This window comes from Nicotiana tabacum, chromosome 9 (genome assembly GCF_000715075.1).
Source record: "Nicotiana tabacum cultivar K326 chromosome 9, ASM71507v2, whole genome shotgun sequence".
Classification (NCBI taxonomy): Eukaryota; Viridiplantae; Streptophyta; class Magnoliopsida; order Solanales; family Solanaceae; genus Nicotiana; species Nicotiana tabacum.
Window position 1 is genome coordinate 109,628,477 of NC_134088.1, and position 17,572 is coordinate 109,646,048.

At 39.4% G+C, this 17,572-nt stretch overlaps 1 protein-coding gene across 1 annotated transcript; it reads left to right on the forward strand.

Annotated features, from left to right (window-relative positions):
• Positions 1-839: 839 nt before the first annotated feature.
• LOC107812289 (protein S40-4) lies at positions 840-1,727 on the forward strand. Its single transcript, XM_016637346.2, has one exon. It carries the CDS (start codon positions 990-992, stop codon positions 1,476-1,478), a length of 489 nt encoding a protein of 162 aa, XP_016492832.1. The 5' UTR covers positions 840-989; the 3' UTR covers positions 1,479-1,727.
• The last annotated feature ends 15,845 nt before the right edge of the window (positions 1,728-17,572 follow it).

The following is a 17,572-nucleotide window of genomic DNA, read 5'->3' on the forward strand; positions in this document are numbered from 1 at the left end:
ACAAGTCGCGACAAAAGTTTTGAAAACCCTCTTTAGTTGGGTGTTCTTTACTTACTAAGAGACAAAACGGTATTCCCGAAATGCCCCTTTGCCTTATTTTTGTCGTTGTCAAGGAAACTTACCATGCCCTCCTGTTTCCCGCTGGACACGTGGCTTCTAGAAAAGAAGAGAACAGCGTACGATCATCATCATCACGGTTAAAGAGCGATTTACTCAGGTGTGGGCAGATATTAAGTATTAACCCTCTGTTTGAATTTAAGTGAATTTATTTATTTTTAATTAATGATCTATTTTATAACTTGAAATGATTAATTTTTATAAAATATTTATAATTTTTAAATTTAAAGTAATTAAAATAATTATAAACAGCTTGTCCTTTTTTATTTCAAATCATTTTATTTTTTTTAGAAATAAGTTAAAATAACAATGTGTTCCTACAATAATTCGCAAGTATTTTTACACAAAAATATAAAATTGCGCAGAAAAAAAAAAGAGCTCGTCACACTTCATTTTGCAATTAGTAATGGTGGATTAAGAGAAAGTTCTCGAAACTTGAATTTAAGATGTCGTAATTCAAGCAACACTATAGTTATAAGTCACAATTCAAAACTTTAAATATATTGACATTACGACCATTATTTATAAATATTTTTCTCTTATAGTTACGTCAAAATAATAATTATAAGGTGGATCATGACTTCCAAATATCTGCAGGGGCAAAAATATAATTTATAAAAAGAAGTTGCAGAGAAAATTTGAGAAAGGAGAGAGAAGAGGGAAGAAGGAAGGACAATTTGGACTTTAGGGATAGAACCTTATCCATTAAACCCTTTATATAAAGCACAACAAACTCCTTTCACCAGTAAGCCCAAATCTATTTCTATTTTTTCAGAGAGAAATAGACGAAAAGAAAAGGAAAAAACAGTTTTCACGCAATACATATGCATTCATAAGAACTGAAGCAAAAACACAAAGAGAGCACACAATCAATGGCGGCATCAAAAAGCTATTTCGCAAGGGCGAACTACAGGTTCCTATCAAACGACAGGGACATTTCGGTAACTTCTGATACGATGTTTGAGCTTGACGAATCGGACGTGTGGAACTCGTCGGGTCGTTCATCGTCGCCGGAGTTCCGTAAGCCGAGTTCTAGAATTTCTCGGAAGCAGTCTGTATCAAAAAGTGACCGAACCAGTGCTGGAGTAACGGCGGCGGCTTCCTTGCCGGTAAACGTGCCGGACTGGTCGAAAATACTGAAGGATGAGTACAGAGAGAATCGGAGAAGTGACAGCGACGATGATTTTGACGGCGACGACGGTGAGAATCGAATTCCGCCGCACGAGTTTTTGGCGAGGCAGTTAGCGAGAACGAGAATTGCCTCCTTCTCGGTGCACGAAGGTGTTGGTAGGACTCTCAAAGGCAGAGATCTGAGTAGAGTCAGAAATGCTATTTTTGAAAAAACCGGATTTCAGGATTAATTTTGATCGATGATCGATCTAACAGATGAGAAATTACAATTACTACTACTATTACCTTTTTTTTTCAATTTCAAAACTTCCCCGAGACGTTTTGTTTTTTCTTTTTTCATTTTATTTTCCACTTATTTCTCCCTATTTTTGAGATGGTGAAGCGGTTACCGAGCTATTGTAATTCTAACGTTTTTCGAAATTTTGAGAGGAAATGAAGCCGAAAAAAAAAAACAGAAAATTTATTCTTATTTTTAGTTATTTTGATGCCTATAGTACTACTTTAATTTGTCCGATATTTTGGACGTTGAATAAATGCCACATATGCCAGTTGTAATAGTATTGTCTCTGTATTTCCATCAGTTTGAAAGTGAAAAGTTGAACTGAATAGCCGCTGAAAAGTAAATGCAACAAAAAGTAAAGTTTTTTCCTATTTAAATGGCGCCTTGGTGGGAATATGGTTGTTTTTTGTTTAGATTTTAGAAATGGGAGAAAAAGGGTAATGGCCTAATTAGGTCAATGATCGGTGGGGTCATTAGCAAAAGGATAAAAGTGGTCCAGTTCTTTTATACAAGAAAATTACAAATCCACCCCTTAAACTCCAATTTAGGTGTAATTAACTTTGTTTAGAATGATAATAATGGAACCTAATGATGATAACATGCAGGAAAGTTTATACAACAATAGTTCATTTTAGTGACCAAAAGGTTAAATTAATAGTTTGATTAATTTTTGATCGAGTTTGTTGAACAAAAACGCGTAATACTAATGAGATTAAGGCAATAAGAATATCTTATTGTGGTTTTTGGAATTAGTTATATATTCATATTAATTTCACATATAATTAAAAAAAATCACTTATTTTAGGTATATTTGTCACGACACTCATCTGTAGTGTGGGTCGTATATCTTGACCTAGGAGTAAATTGAGCACTTGAAAGTAGATTTTAGTGTGGCACATAAATAATTATAAATAAATTCAAGATTTGAAATTTCGTTTGAAATTCTACTACGATTTAGTTAATCTATAGGATTTTTTTAACATATATAAGGTGCGACAACTTGAAGTTACGGGATTCAGACGAACTTACAATTAATTTTTGTTGGAATTGATCTTCCTTTCTACTCTTCTTATAGCCATATTGGCGGATCAGGTTCTAATTAAATGTATCAAATCTTAATTTAAGCCTTAAGGGGAAATTTGAGGTTGCGTATTATCAATAATCTTATCCAAACTACTTCCCAAGTAATTAAGTTATCCAAATTCTTAATGGGAGTGAAATTATTTATTGCATTATTGTACTTCCTTCGGTCCCCTTTACTTCTTTTTTTGACCTTTTTTTATTGTCCACGATATTTGATTTTTTCAGATATCAAAAATAATTTTTTTTTTTTTAAATTACCCTTGGCATAAGAACCTATGAGTTTTTGATTGTATTTTTAATGAATAAATTAAAGTTATTATGATTAAATTTATAAATAAATAATGTTAAAAAGTAGATTACAAAACAAAAAAAACAATTAAAATAGACCGGGGAGTAAGTAACAGATATGCCTTCACTAGTAATGAAAATACCCAACTGGATTTGGTGCAAGAGCATAATAATCTTATAGGGATTAGGGAATAATCCTAATCTTAAAGTACAGTTTGTTAGCAGATGAAAATTATTTATATCAATTAATGACTCTTAACTACTAGACATAGGTGGCTACATCAGTGTCAAATCAAACTTCAAGTGCTTACTGCATTATGGTTGCTTTGCATTATGGTTGCTTTGCATTATTTATTTGTTTGCCCAATGGGACCATATTGTAAGTGCAATGCCCAACAGGTGTGACCTAAATTAAACAATTTCATATCAAGGCCATTACTTTGTTTATACCTTGATAAAACCTCCTTTCTTTTCCATAAATTAAGATAACAGCGTAGTTGTTTAGGAGAATTAAAGAGGCCTAGACGTGCTAGTAGGGTTACCTATTCTTTTGTTTTTGTTTAATAGAAGTAACAAAACAAATCAATGGTTCAAGAATTTTAAATCATTAATTAAAAAATTATTATAACTATTCATTAGTATTTGCTGTCTGATATCAAGATTTGAAATTTATGGATTCTAAATTTTATGATAGAAAAATTAGGTGTTAGTTACTAAATTCTGAATTTAATTTTTGTTACTTTCAATCATCACATATATGGGGTAACTCTTCTCAATAAAGCTTAGACAGATAAAAAGAATACAGCTAATATTTTTTGTTTATGCTGAAATTTAAATAATAAATTTTAAAATTTTTACTCATTTCATTAAGTAGGCCATGTGCTTGGGTACTTAATCAGAATATATTCTTTTAAGTTGCTTTTTTTGTTTCTCCCTCTTTCGTCGCACGGTGTGCTTTCTCACCACCTAATAATGATCAAATCACGATCATGGAATTGCCCAATTCTAATTTCATATACAAAACATAATCGAAATTAAGACTCCGAAACTTCTTTAGTTTCAGATGATGCGAATGCAATCTCATCTCGTGAGCTATACTATGTTACACAATAGATTTTACCAGTGAAGGTTGAAATGGCATTAGACAAAATTGCAATATGAATGAAACACGATGGGATGGTTATTTGGCTCATTCTACCTACATAATATGATCATGAAAATTAGCCTCGCTTTCAGGTCCCCCACACTTTCTTGTTTGAAAATGGAAAAAGAATAACTTGTGAGACATCCCAATAAGTTGCTTTCTTGAACAATCCACTTAACCTATACTCCTTCTTGAAATACAAATCAACTTTTTCTTGAGCTTAATTTGCACAAAAACTAAACATAAATATTCTTTACAAATGTCCTAAATAAATAATCCAAATACATATAGCCCTGCTAAGACTAAATTTCAAAAATGAACCAACATTAAATCCATAACACCAAGCAACTGGAGAGCAAGGAGAGCAACAAAGGCAATCGTGTCACTTTACCAACGAATATAACGGTATAGATGAGATATCTCTACCATTAACTTAAAATTTTTAGTTCAAAATTTAAAAATATTTTTTTTAATAGAAAGCGCTTTACTCCAAGGAGCGTACCAAACCTAAATAGTTTTTGGATACAAGCTAGTTAACTAAAAAAGCAAATGGTAATCTTGTCACTTTGGATATGCCAATGGCACAAGTTATTGGATATGCCAATGGTACAAGTTTGAAGCAAGAAGCTAGGCCAATGGGAAGTGGCAAAGTGTCAGTTTATTTTTCTTTTCCTTGGAAAATGTCGATCAATTTTGATTGGAAGAGAAATCATATTCATTTATTAACACAGAAAGGGGCACTTATTCTTTGCAGCGACGTATCCCCTCAACCATTATGGGTTAATAGTAAAAGTATGGGTATATTTGAAAAGACTTTTGTGAGAAAATGACTGCTCTTTTCTCATTTTCAAATTTGACCACTAAAATCAGAGAAGGAACGTTTAGTGCCATTATGTGCTCATTTGCGCAAAGCAAAATCCTACAACTAAAAAGGGAATATCCTAACCAGTGAGTAATACAAATACAATCTGTGTACTCAACACTCACTTCTTCCTATAACGTTTTACTCGTACTTGAAGAAACATACCAAAAGATATGCTACATTAATTAGTTTCTGTTAATTTATAAAAATAGATTATTTCTGATCTTTAAGAAATGTTCCTCTTAAATGTTAAAATTTGGATCTTCGAACCTTTTAACCTCAAAAAAATTCTATCATTCAGTAATCCGTTGAGTTTTTAAAAAGCAAAAGAAATCCACAGAGTAATGTTTAAATAATAAGTCTCTAGTTTTATTCGAATGAATGCGATCCATCTATATTTAATCAAAAATTTTGGAATGGTGGAGGAAGTACCATGTGAGTGAGCTATACTAAATTTGAACGGGTTAAAATGAGCTTAATCAAGGATCGGACCAAGACTAAATGGACTGATTCAAGATGAGTAAAATAATACTTAGGTCATAATATAACCAAACTTACTGTAACCAAGTTTTAGCTAAACTATTTGACTACGAAATAAAACTTTTTTCTATTATGGGTATATCTAAAATATCAAACAAAAGTTTCAAAAATATTTTGATAAACTTTCTTATGCGACCACCCATTAAAATATGACCCCCCCCCCCAAATAAACTTAGTATGCAATAACTATTCCAAAAATTAAATAATTAAATTTATGTGATTATGTGTTAAACTTAGTTAACAATAATATTTCTAGATGTAATTTCCGAGGGTGTGAAAAACGTCAGATATATCTGGTCAAATAGTTATAACAGTATGCAATAACTATTCCAAAAAGCATGAGTAATATTGTACAAGCATTTAATAACAATGAATAACAATAAATGACACTTAAGTAAATAGGAGGAATGGTTCACCCAATAAAGGATGAACTAGATGGTTGTTCCTCCTCACAATGATGAGTGACAGACAAATCCTTGAATGTTCGAATTATTCTCAGATCTGATGGAAAAAAATAGAATAATATAGACAAGAATCTTAGTGAAAATGTGGTGTTTGTATTTTAGTAAGAGAGAGAGAGAATCTTTTTGTCAAAGTGTGTTCTTACATGAATATTACATGCCCCTATCATTATCTCTTTTTTCTATATATATATGAGACATTTTCCTAAGAACCCCTAATGGTACAAGTGCAGGGAATATCATCGATATATTCTCTTTAATATTCTATTTTGAAAACTAGTTGTTACAGCTTCATCAACGGTGCTCGACCTCGACCATTATTGACATCTCGATCACGGCTCTCGTCGACTCTTCGACTATGAGTCTTGTTGCTTCTTGTTCCACCTCAACTAACGACGGCTCGAGAATTCTTTTCTCAGTGTTATCTAATCTTAAATACTCCAAGGCAGATTTTGATCCATACAGTTAGTCCCTCCGCTTATTGAGGTTGGTCTCATGCGGTCTTGATGAGCGGACTCTGTTCATCGCGGTTGATATGATTGGACGAGCTGATCGGGTCGTGATGATTGAGGCAGGCTGGCAACATGGCCCTTCATAAGCACAAATTTTGGAGTTGTGCTTTTCACGAATCAAGGTGACGTTTGATCTCGTGCGTCATCATGACGCGTATTCCCGATACGTCGCTTCGTTTTGCGTAGGACTCATGATTCGTCCTTCCACTTCAATTTCGATGCCAGATAATGATGAACCAATTTCTTGGTTCTATCGCCTCAATTCCTATAAATAAGGATGTGAGGGTGTAATTCCAAACTTTACAAACTTCCTGCATCGAAACCCTATATCTTCTTCTTCATTTTCCATTGTTGTGCATCTTTTCCTTTTGTTCCAGCGATCCATATCATTTTTAATCCTTCGTTGTTTGATACCTCCCTCTCTTTCGTTATAAATATGTCTAATGTACCTTCTGAGTCCAGCGAGGGAAGTGTCCCGGTCCCTCTAGCGATAGTTTTTCCTCATCATGCAGAGAGTGTTCCCACTTCTATTGAGGACGGAAGCTTCCCGATGTTGGAGGAGATAGTTTCTCGTAACCCTGATGTCAGGTGTGATTTCTCAAAATTGCCTACAGGTGAACCCGAAAACCTTTAAGTCGGCGATGAAGGAGGCTAACTTATTAGAGCTTAAGGCTAAATACGGCCTTCCCAATCACATCGAGTTGATCCTTGTCGGGTAGGATGCAGTGTATGATCACCATCCTAGGTATTGCGTCGGCTACACTCTTCCTCTCCTTCCGCTGACGGAGCAATTTTGTCGCTTCTACAACGTTTGCCCGGCTCAACTCGTGCCGTATGTCTACAAGCTCATAAGGATGCTTACCAAGTCTGCGGAGTTAGCCGGGATCGCGATCACACTTCGACATTTGATGCACATGTTCGCCCCCAGCTTTTATAGTGGGATGATTTCGAACCTTCGCCACCTAGGAGGAAAGTGCCCGGTGGTGAAGATGGACAAAAAATCTAACCGCCAGTTCTGGCTCAACCTTTTCTTCGTTAGAACTAATGACGTGGTGGCCAATGCCGGCAGCTTCCCTAAAGCTTAAAATTGCATTCGTAAGCGCCTAACTCCCTTGCATGTAGGTACTTGGTTTATTTTGCTCAGTCGTGGATTCTAACCTCTTGTGCTTTTCTTATGCAGCCAAGACATCGCCTCCTCATTTTTTCGAGGATATTTCTGGTTGGGTCGGTCGACTCCTCCCTCACATCGTAGAGATTCGTGAGTGGTTGGCTTCTTTAAGAGGTTTGGGTCGTCTCCCCCCTCGACTAGTAAGTTACTCGTTTTATTGGAGTCTTGGCTCCCTTCCTTTTCGTTTACTTTGCTAACTTTCCCCTTTTCCTGTATTTTTCCTAGGATCGGCCAAGGGGCCTTCGAGGAGGTCGAGAGCTCCCGCCCCTTCGTTTCGGACAAGAAAAGTGGTTGTGCCTTTGACTTCTGCCTCACCGACGACGGTGACTAGTTTTACTTACACCTCGATCCCTCTTGTTGAGGCATCTCCACTCGTTCCTTCAGCGACCGTGGAGACCGTAGATACCTCGGCCTCTACCATACAACATCTTATAGATGAAGACGACGATTTTATTCCAAGTGAGCGGGACTTAATTCCCCACAATATGAGGTCTATAGATGTTGGCGGCAGGGTCATTCGGGCCGTTGATTCAATGGCGAGTGATTTTTTCTTGTGCGAGATGGCAACCATAGTTATCGGGGATGAAAATCGAGCCGAAGTATGGGTCTCCGAGGTTGGAGGCAACCAAAATGGGTATGTCTTCGGTGGTTGCCGAGGTAGAGAGATCGTCCGATGATGCCTTTGATACTTCGAGGCGAGAGGAGGCATCGACATATCAGCCGACTGCTAATACTTCTTTGCCGATCGACGAGAGGGGTAAAGATGTTGCCGATAAAGGCGACGAGTCGGGGTCTGATGTTGATGTGGCCAACCTGAAAGTGATGGAGGAGGGTTTTACCTAGCCTGAGATGAGGTTATAGGGGTCTACAAGGACCATTGCGATCCCTATGGATCGTGACTTGTTGAAAAACACGGAGAATGTGGTCCCTGCCCTCATCCTTCTTTGCTCCAAAATTGAGGGTAAGACCCTCAAAGAGCTTAACTATATCACCTTGTCGAGGAGCATAGCCGGTCTCGCTCTCCGAGTGAGTGCTTAGTGTTTTGTCCTTTTCTTTTTTGCCTTTGTTTGCAGGGGAATTTTCATGTTTGCCTTACCTTTTTTTGTGTTTGACTGTGATTTTGGAGATTGAAAGTGCCCGAAGAGAGAAGAAGCATAGGGAAATATTTGCAAGGCTAAAAATAAATATTTCGAGTATCGCGACAAGTACCGGGAGTTTCGCAGGCGGCTTGGTAGGGGCGGCAATATGCTGGCCCTCGTCATGAGCTGAAGAAGGACGACGGGTTGATGAGAGACACAGATAAGTTCAACGTCCTCGAAGGGATGTTGAGGAGTATGAAGGAGGAGCTTGAGGTCAGCAGGGCCGTAGAGGCCCAGTGCGGTGACCTTCAGACACAAGTGGTTGAGTTGCGCAGGTAATTAGAAGAATGCCGGCTACAGATAGAGGTCTTTCATGGCAAAGTCACTGAGAAGAAGAGCGAGTTTGAGAAGGCGAAGTCTTCCCATTTGGAGGCTCGGAGCAAATCAGAGATGTTAAAGTTGGCGAATAGAACTCTCCAGGCCGAGCGGCAGATTGATCAATCTACAACGAAGGTAAAAGATGATAGACTGGAGGAGAGGAGAGGAGAGCTGGAGAAATACAACTCCCTCCTCCATGATCGAGTAGCTGCTTTAGAGGTTGAAAAGCCCAATTGCCTGCGCAGCTGTCTTGCTCTCGTACTTCGGTTTTTCCAAACATTTCTCGGGACCTGTACGAGGAATGGATTAAAGTCAAGGCTCACTTTGACGTGTTCTGAGATTTGTATAGGTTGGGGTCTGTTTCTACGGTCACCGTTGATGATGTTCGAGTTAAGGACCGTGAGGCTTAGGTCACTTATAGATATGATCCTGCCACGCCTGAGGCCGGTGATGATGAGGGGGATGGGGGCGTGGACCATCTAGAAGAGAATGCCTTGTATGATGTTGCATACCCTAAGGGCGAAGGTGATGATGAATAAAGGGATCGAGATGGCCTAGGCATGGGTGGTCAGAGTGGTAGAGGTGCAGAAGATCCTGATGGCGTAAACCAGTAGTTTTCTCTTCTTTTTTTTGTAAGCTTGTGCATTTTTACCGGCGTCTTCACGAGCCTTTGTAAAAAATGTTTAAGTTTGAAATGGAATGCCAAATTTGTTCTTTGGAACAAGGCCGAGGTCATCCACTTGTTTGGTTGTGACCTTTTGTTAGATTACGGCCTAGGGCCGATAGGTATTTATTTGAACGAGGTCGATCATAGCTTTTCGTTTAAGTTGCAGCCGAGGACCGGTTGTTAGTACGAGCGAGGCCGAACACGACCTGAACTTAGTTATGGATGAGGGCTGATAGGTGTTAGTTCAAACAAGGTCGATCATAACTTTTATTTACTCATGGCCGAGGGCCGGCAGGTGTTAGTTCGAAAAAGGTTGAACATAACCAATATTTAAATAATGGCCGAGGGCCAACATATGTTAAAGATGCGCTGGTAAGTGTAAAGTTTATTGCCTTGACATTGTTGCATTTGTTACATACTTAGAGAAATATACATATTTTTGGGTGTTGGACAGCGTTCCAGTCTCGGTCTATCTAATCCCTTCATTGGTCGATCTTGAGAGTAGTGAGAGGTCGAGCAATGAAATAGTAACCATGGTCTTGTCTTCGGGTACTTCGACTTGGAGTGTTCCTTTCGTCGCCTCATTAAAAACCTCCTTGAGAAAACCCAGCTGGGAAAAAGCTCAAGTGAGGTAAAAAAGAGTACGACTTGGGGGACACTTTTTATCTTAGAAGTTGAAGTATTTGAGGTGGCTGATATTCCAGTTGTTTGGTAATAGCTTTCCTTCCATTATTTCTAGATGAAATTTTCCTTTATATGCTTTTGTTGTGATTTTGTACAGACTGTCCCAATTTGTTTCCAGCTTCCCTTACCTGGGATTTTTGCTCTCTTGGGTTTTAGCTTTCAGTACGTAGTCCCCGATTTTGAGTGGCCTGACCTTTGCTTTCTTGTTATAATAGTGTTCTGCTTGCTGTTTTTGGGAGATCATTCTTATATAATCCATATCCTCTTCGTTCGTCGGCTTCGTCGAGTTCATGCCTTCTGCCCTCGTCGTTGCGTGTGCTGCTCTCGTGAGAGTATATTAGACTGGGCTCTCCGACCTCGACTGGTATTACCGCCTCGGTCCCGTAGAACAAAGAGTAGGGTGTCTCTCATGTGCTCGTTTTCAGAGTTGTTCTGTAGGCCCACAATACTTCTGGTAGTACTTCCTGCCAGAGTCCCTTGGCGTCCTCATGCTTCATCTTTATGATGTTTAGTATCGACTTGTTGGAGGATTCTTCTTGCCCATCGCCCGCGGGGTGGTGCGGGGTTGAGAGTATTCTTTTGATATGCCATTTCTCAAAATATTCAGTGATTTTCTTTCTCGTGAATTAGGGTTCGTTGTCGCAGCTAATTTCTTTGGGAAAGCCCAACCGGTACATGATATTTCTCCATATAAAAGTGACTACTTCCTCTTCCTGTATTTGGAAGAATGCTCCTACTTCCACCCACTTAGATAAATAGTCAGTTAAAACTAAAAGGAATCGTACGTTACCTTATCATGCGAGGAGGGATCCCACAATGTCCATTCCTTATTTGATGAACAACCTAGGTGAGGTGACCGAGTTGAAGTGTTCGCCCGCATGGTAAATCACTGCGGCGTACTTCTGGCATTGCTTGCATCTTTTAACGAAGTTTGCGACCTCCCTTTTCATAGTCGGCTAGTAATACCCCACCCGTATGAGGCATCTAACCAGTGCTCGATTTCTGGAATGAGCCCCATAATATCCTTCGTGGATCTCTTCAAGGACACGCCGAGTCTGGTTTGGACTCAGGCACCTTTCTAAAGGGCCTCCATAAGTTCGCTTGTATAGGTCATTGTAGAGGATATTATATGTGGCTGCTTGCATTCTCAATTTCCTAGCCTCTTTTTTATCACCTGAGAGTGTGTCATCCTGCAAGTATGCGATAATATGATTGCGACAGTCCCAAGTTAAGTTAATGGTTCTTACCTCGACTTGGTCTAGCGATGAATTGAGGAAATGGACCATGCTTTTGTCTCTTATTGTGATGCTTTTGGTGGCTGCGACTAGTTTAGCGAGGCCATCTGCCTCGGTGTTCTATGCTCATGGAATTTGGTCAAGCTGACATTCATCGAACTCGGGCAGCAGCTTGCAGATTTCGGTCAGGTATTTTTGCAATCTTTGTTCCTTGATTTGGAAAGTCCTTGTGACTTGGTTGACTATGAGCTGGGAATCACAACGTAGTTTTAACCTTTTTGCCCCATACTTAAGCGCTAGTCTCAAACCTGCAATGACTGCCTCGTACTCGGCCTCATTGTTAATCATGTCCGGGCACCTTATGGACTGGCGAATTACTTCGCATGTGGGGACTTCTAGCACGAGTCCCAGTCCGGACTTCGACGCGTTGGATATGCCGTCAGTGTATAGGACCCATAGGTCTTGTGTTTGGGGGGAAGTTTGGACTACTTCCCTTTCGACTTCAGACATTATTTTTGAGCTGAAGTCGATGACGAAATCAGCAAACACTTGTGACTTTATCGTCGTTCGCGGATGGTACGTGATATTGTGCTTGCTTAGCTCGATGACCCATTTGGCCAGCCTTCTTGATAGCTCGGGTTTATGTAAAATGCTTCTTAGGGGAAATTTGTGACTACCGAGATGGGGTGACATTGGAAATATGGTCTAAGCTTCTGTGAAGCTACGACTAAAGCCAAAGACGATTTCTCGAGGTGCAGGTACCTCGTCTCGGCATAAACTAATATTTTGCTAATGTAATAGATGGGAGATTGCATACCTTTATTTTCTCGAATTAGGATTGCGCTTACAGCTACCTCGGATATAGCTAGATAGACAAGGAGACACCTCATCGGCTTTGGTTTTGAAAGCAAGGGCAGTGACGACAGGTATGCCTTTAGTTCCCCCAGATCCTGGACGCATTTCGAAGTCCATTGGAGATCATTATCTTTTTTAAGTACACCAAAGAATTTATAGCACCTATCCGACGACCTCGAGATAAACCTTGATAGGGCGGCGATGCACCCAATCAACCTTTGGACCTATTTTTTAGTTGTCAAGAGTTCGGGTATCCCCTCAATGGCTTTGATTTGGTCAGGGTTGACCTCGATCCCTCGTTGTGATACGAGAAAACCTAGGAACTTTCCTGAGGCTACGCCGAACGCACATTTTTTCGGGTTCAGTTTCATTCAGTACCGTCTGAGTACGTCAAAAGTTTCTTTCATATGGTCGATGTGATCTTCTCCCCTTTTGGACTTGATCAACAAGTCGTCTATATATACTTTCATTGTCTTTTTGAGCTAATCGTTGAACATCATTGTCACCAATCATTGATAAGTCACCCACGCGTTCTTTAATTCCAAGGGCATGACCATATAGCAGTACGTTCCTTGGTGGGTGATGAACGTGGTTTGTTCCTGATCTTCCTCTTCCATGAGGGTCTGGTTATAGCCTGTGTAAGAGTCCAAGAAGCTTAGCAGCTCTTTTCTGGTCATTGCATCAATGAGTTGGTCGATGTGGGGCAGTAGGAACGAGTCCTTTGGGCATGCTTTGTTCAAGTCTATGAAGTTCACGCACATCCGCCATTTCCCATTCTTAATTTTAACCATTACTACATTGGCGACCCTCTTGGGGTACTTCGACGTTTAGCTTGTGCGTGGCGATTTCTTTTGGGATGCCTGGCATATCTGCATGACCTAAAGCAAATAAATCTGCATTAGTTTTCAAGAATTGACTAAATTTACCTGGTTCCTGAAGTTTACAGCCGATATAGGCCTTTTTCCTATGGTCGTTGGGATCTAATTTATGGGGTTGAGGTCTTCTATGGTCGATGTTGCCACTTCGAATATGTCGGGATCTTTGATGCCTTCCCCGATCTCGTCGTGCACCGACCCCCACCGTGCTGATTGCTATGCCTCTTTTTCTTTGTCTTTCCTTTGTTGGATGGTCGTGTTGTCAAAAGAGATGCGGTAGCATTCCTGAGATGTACGTTGCTCTCCTCGTATGCTGAATATTCCCCATGGAGTTGAGAATTTGGCGACTTGGTATAGGTTAAAGGGGACGACCTTCATGGGGTGTATCCATAGTCGTCCTACAATGGAGTTGTACGCGGTGTCTTGGTCCATGATGTGGAATGTTGTTTCCAAATTCACGCCGTCGGCCAAAATGAGGAATGTAATTTCTCCTTACGTCCGTTCAACTGCATTGTTCAAACCAGTTAGGGAGATACAACGTATCTTCGAGTTTCATTTGGGTAAGTACTCGGGGATGTATAATGCACGCGCCGCTCCCGTCATCTATCATAATGCATTTAACATCAGTATCTAAAACTCGCAGAGTAATAACGAGGGCATCATTATGAGGAAAAGCAAAACTGTCGGCGTCCGACTTGTCGAAAATGATACTTTCTTCGAGTTCGTCATACCGTTCGCGGGTGATAGATCGCTTGAGTTTATGGGTAGTGGTGAATATCACGCTGTTGATAAAGGTGTTATCACCGATGATCATGTTGATGGTACGAGTTGGTGAGGGTGATTTGGGTGGTTCTTGATGTTCGCGTCCTCTCGCGAAGTTGGTTCTTCCTTTATCACTTAACATCACTTTAAGGTGTCCTTGGCGTAGCATATTCACGACTAGGGGTGTCCATAAAAATCCGAAAAATTCAACCAAACTGAAAACTGAACCAAACCGACCAAAAAACTGATACTTTTTAGATTTGGTTTTGGTTTTGAATTTTAAAAACCGACAAATTTGGTTTGGTTTTGGTTTTAATAAAAAGAAAACCGAAAAAAACTGAACCAAACGACTATAGAAGTAGCTATTTAAATTTTTATTACACCTATATATATGTATATTTTTATATAAAGTTTCTAAAATTTTATGGTACATATTAGTCGTTTGTATTTTTAGACTAACTCTTTGCTATTATAATAATCTAATTCCTTGCTAGTTTGATTGATATTTTTCTTTTGCTAAGTATAAGAATTTATTTCATGTTAAAAATAATTAATTTTTAATTGAGTAATTAAATTATTCATCTATTTGATTCAATTATCATCAATATATCTTGGTAAATGATAGATTTCTCAAAAAGAAATTGGTTTGATAGTGTTACATTGAAAATGTAGTCACCAGAATATATGTTTGGTAGTATATGTCTCATATTTAAGAAAAACCGATAAATAACCGAAAAATCGATAAAAACCGATAAAAACCGAATCGATAAAAATCCGACTTAATTGGTTTGGTTTGGTTATAATATTTTAAGAACCAACTTACTTGGTTTGGTTTCTTTTTAGGGAAAAACCGATCCAAATCGAACTATGAACACCCCTATTCATGACTTCCTGCCTTAGGGAGATGCAGTATTTTATCTTGTGCCCTCGTTCTTGGTGGAACTCACATAGGGCGTCGGATTTTCTGGTGTTAGGGTCCGATCTCATCTTTGGAGGCCACTTCACTTTTGGTCCGAGCTTCTCTAGGGCGTAGACTATCTCTGCAGGTGACACACAAAAATTGTGAGCAGATAATAGGGGGCATACCTTTGTCATTCCGATGGGTTCCCGTCCTTGGTCTGGATGGACCTTCTTCGTAGTAGGGGGAGCGGGCGGCGACCGTTCTGATATATAGTTAGTGGTGTCCCCTGTTAGGTCGCAGAATTGGATAATCCCTTCTGGAGTTGTCTCTTCAATCCTTTCTTGATTCTGCTTGTACTGAGGTTAGTCGGTGGGTTGGCCCGTTGAGGTCGTCCTCATCTGCAATGACTTTAGCACAATAAGCATTGGGGATTTCGTCCCAAGTGGTTAGGGGTACTTCATCAACCGACTTAACAGTTTCCTCGTTGCTCTTGAACCAACCCTGCTTAGCCCGTTCTGAAAAGATGTGACTGTCATCCCTTCGGACATATTTGGCAAAGTCATCCTTACTCGGTTGAACCGGGCGAGGATGTCCCTCTCCCAGGGATTGTTTAATAGCAATTATGTTGTTCACTCTCGCCTCGGGCTTTTTGGCTCTGACGTGGACCGTTATGAACTTGTCGGCCATTTCTTCAAAGGTTTCTATGGAGCGTATTGGTAGCTGTGAATACGAGGTTAATGCCTCTCTTGTGAGGGTTTCGCCAAACTTCTTCAGCAAGATGGAAGACACATATTCTTTAGCGAGGTTGTTGCCTTTTATGGCGGTGACGTAATGAGTAACGTGAACTTCAGGGTCGGTTGTGCCATGATATATCCTGAGGTAGGGTGGCATTTTAAAGGTTCTTGGTAGGGCATGCGGTGTTGCATCATCACTGTAAGGTTGCTCGACGGACCGGTCGGCGTCCCTCTTCGAAAATAGCTTAGGAGCGCCCGGTATCTTGTCGATCATTTCTTGGTGTTCTTTCATCTGATCTTGGAGCGCTTTGTTTTCATTCCCTATTTCTTCCATCCTTTTCAGAGCGGCTGCAAGGGTGTTGTCACCTGCAGTATCAATGGCATTGTGAGTAACACCTATCGTTGGAGGAGAATGCTAGTTGCACTGCTCGTCCGCTCGTGGTATCGTGCAAGTCCTTGCGTTTTCTACAGTCGCATCCCGAGTGGGCTTTGTTGAGGACGTTGGTTAGTGTGTCACTTAGCCACGCTTTGAAGAGCCTTTTCACATCAGGGGACGTCTCTTCCCCGACAGACGTGAAAGCTCCCTTACCAAGAGATTTTGTGATGCTGCAATGAGGGGGCAGTGACCCATCTCGCCTAGGGGAGGCACTGGGCGTCGCACCTTCGTCTGCCATTTCACAGATTTCGTTGATGATGTTCATGAGGTTCATTGGGAGGTCACTTATTATTCTCGTCTTTTCTTCTCGGTTACATGTCATGTTGGGATTTATGCACATAAAGAAATGAGATCTTAGTTTTGCTTGCTTTTTTTTTTTTTTTTTTTTTACGTTAGTTACCCATGCCAGTTGTAAATCTAGAAGAAACTAAAGGCTTTAACTAAGAAATCCCCACAGACGACGCCAAATTGTTCGACCAAGAATATGACTCTTGATTCAAATAATTAAATTTATTTGATTATAGGTTAAACTTATTTAACAATAATATTTCTAAATATAATTTTCCGATGGTGTGATAAACGTCAGATAGATCTGGTCGAATAGTGATAACAGTATGCACTAGCTATTCCAAAAAGCGTGAGTAATAATGTAGCATTTAATAGCAATGAATAACAATAAATGGCACATAAGTAAATAGGAGTAATGGTTCACCCAATAAAGGATGAGCTAGTTGTTCCTCTTGACAATGAGTGATAGACAAATCCTTGAATGTTCGAATTATTCTCGAATCTAATGAAAAAAGTATGGAATAATGTAGATAAAAATCTTAGTGAAAATGTGGTGTTTGTATCTTAGAAAGAGAGAGAGAATCTTTTTGTCAAAGTGTGTTCTTACAAATAAATATCACATGATTCATATCATTATCTCATTTTTTATTTATATGAGACATATTTCTAGTAAAACCTAATAGTACAAGTGCAGAGAATATCTACTAGAATATTCTCTTTAATATCGTATTTCGAAAACTAGTTGTTACAGCTTCATCAACGGTGCTCGACCTCGACCATTATCGACTCTTCGACCACGACTCTCGTCGACTCTTCAACTATGAGTCTTGCTACTTCTTGGTCCACCTCAACTAACGACGGTTTGAGAATTTTTTTCCTTAGTGTTATCTTATCTTAAATATTTCATGACAGATTTTGACCCATACAATAGGCTAATTTGGCCACTTCTATATGCAACGTAAATTTAAATTTATTGAAGTAGTTTATAAGTATCGGATACTAAATGAATATTAAAAAAAAAGTAGGATTATTTTCAAAGAAATAGTTGGCCGTCTTGATGAAGGAAATGATAACCGGCGTTGGGGGTTGCTT

Coding starts and splice junctions, on each gene's coding strand:
- LOC107812289 (XM_016637346.2), top strand. CDS start 990: ATGGCGGCATCAAAAAGCTATTTCGCAAGGGCGAACTACAGGTTCCTA.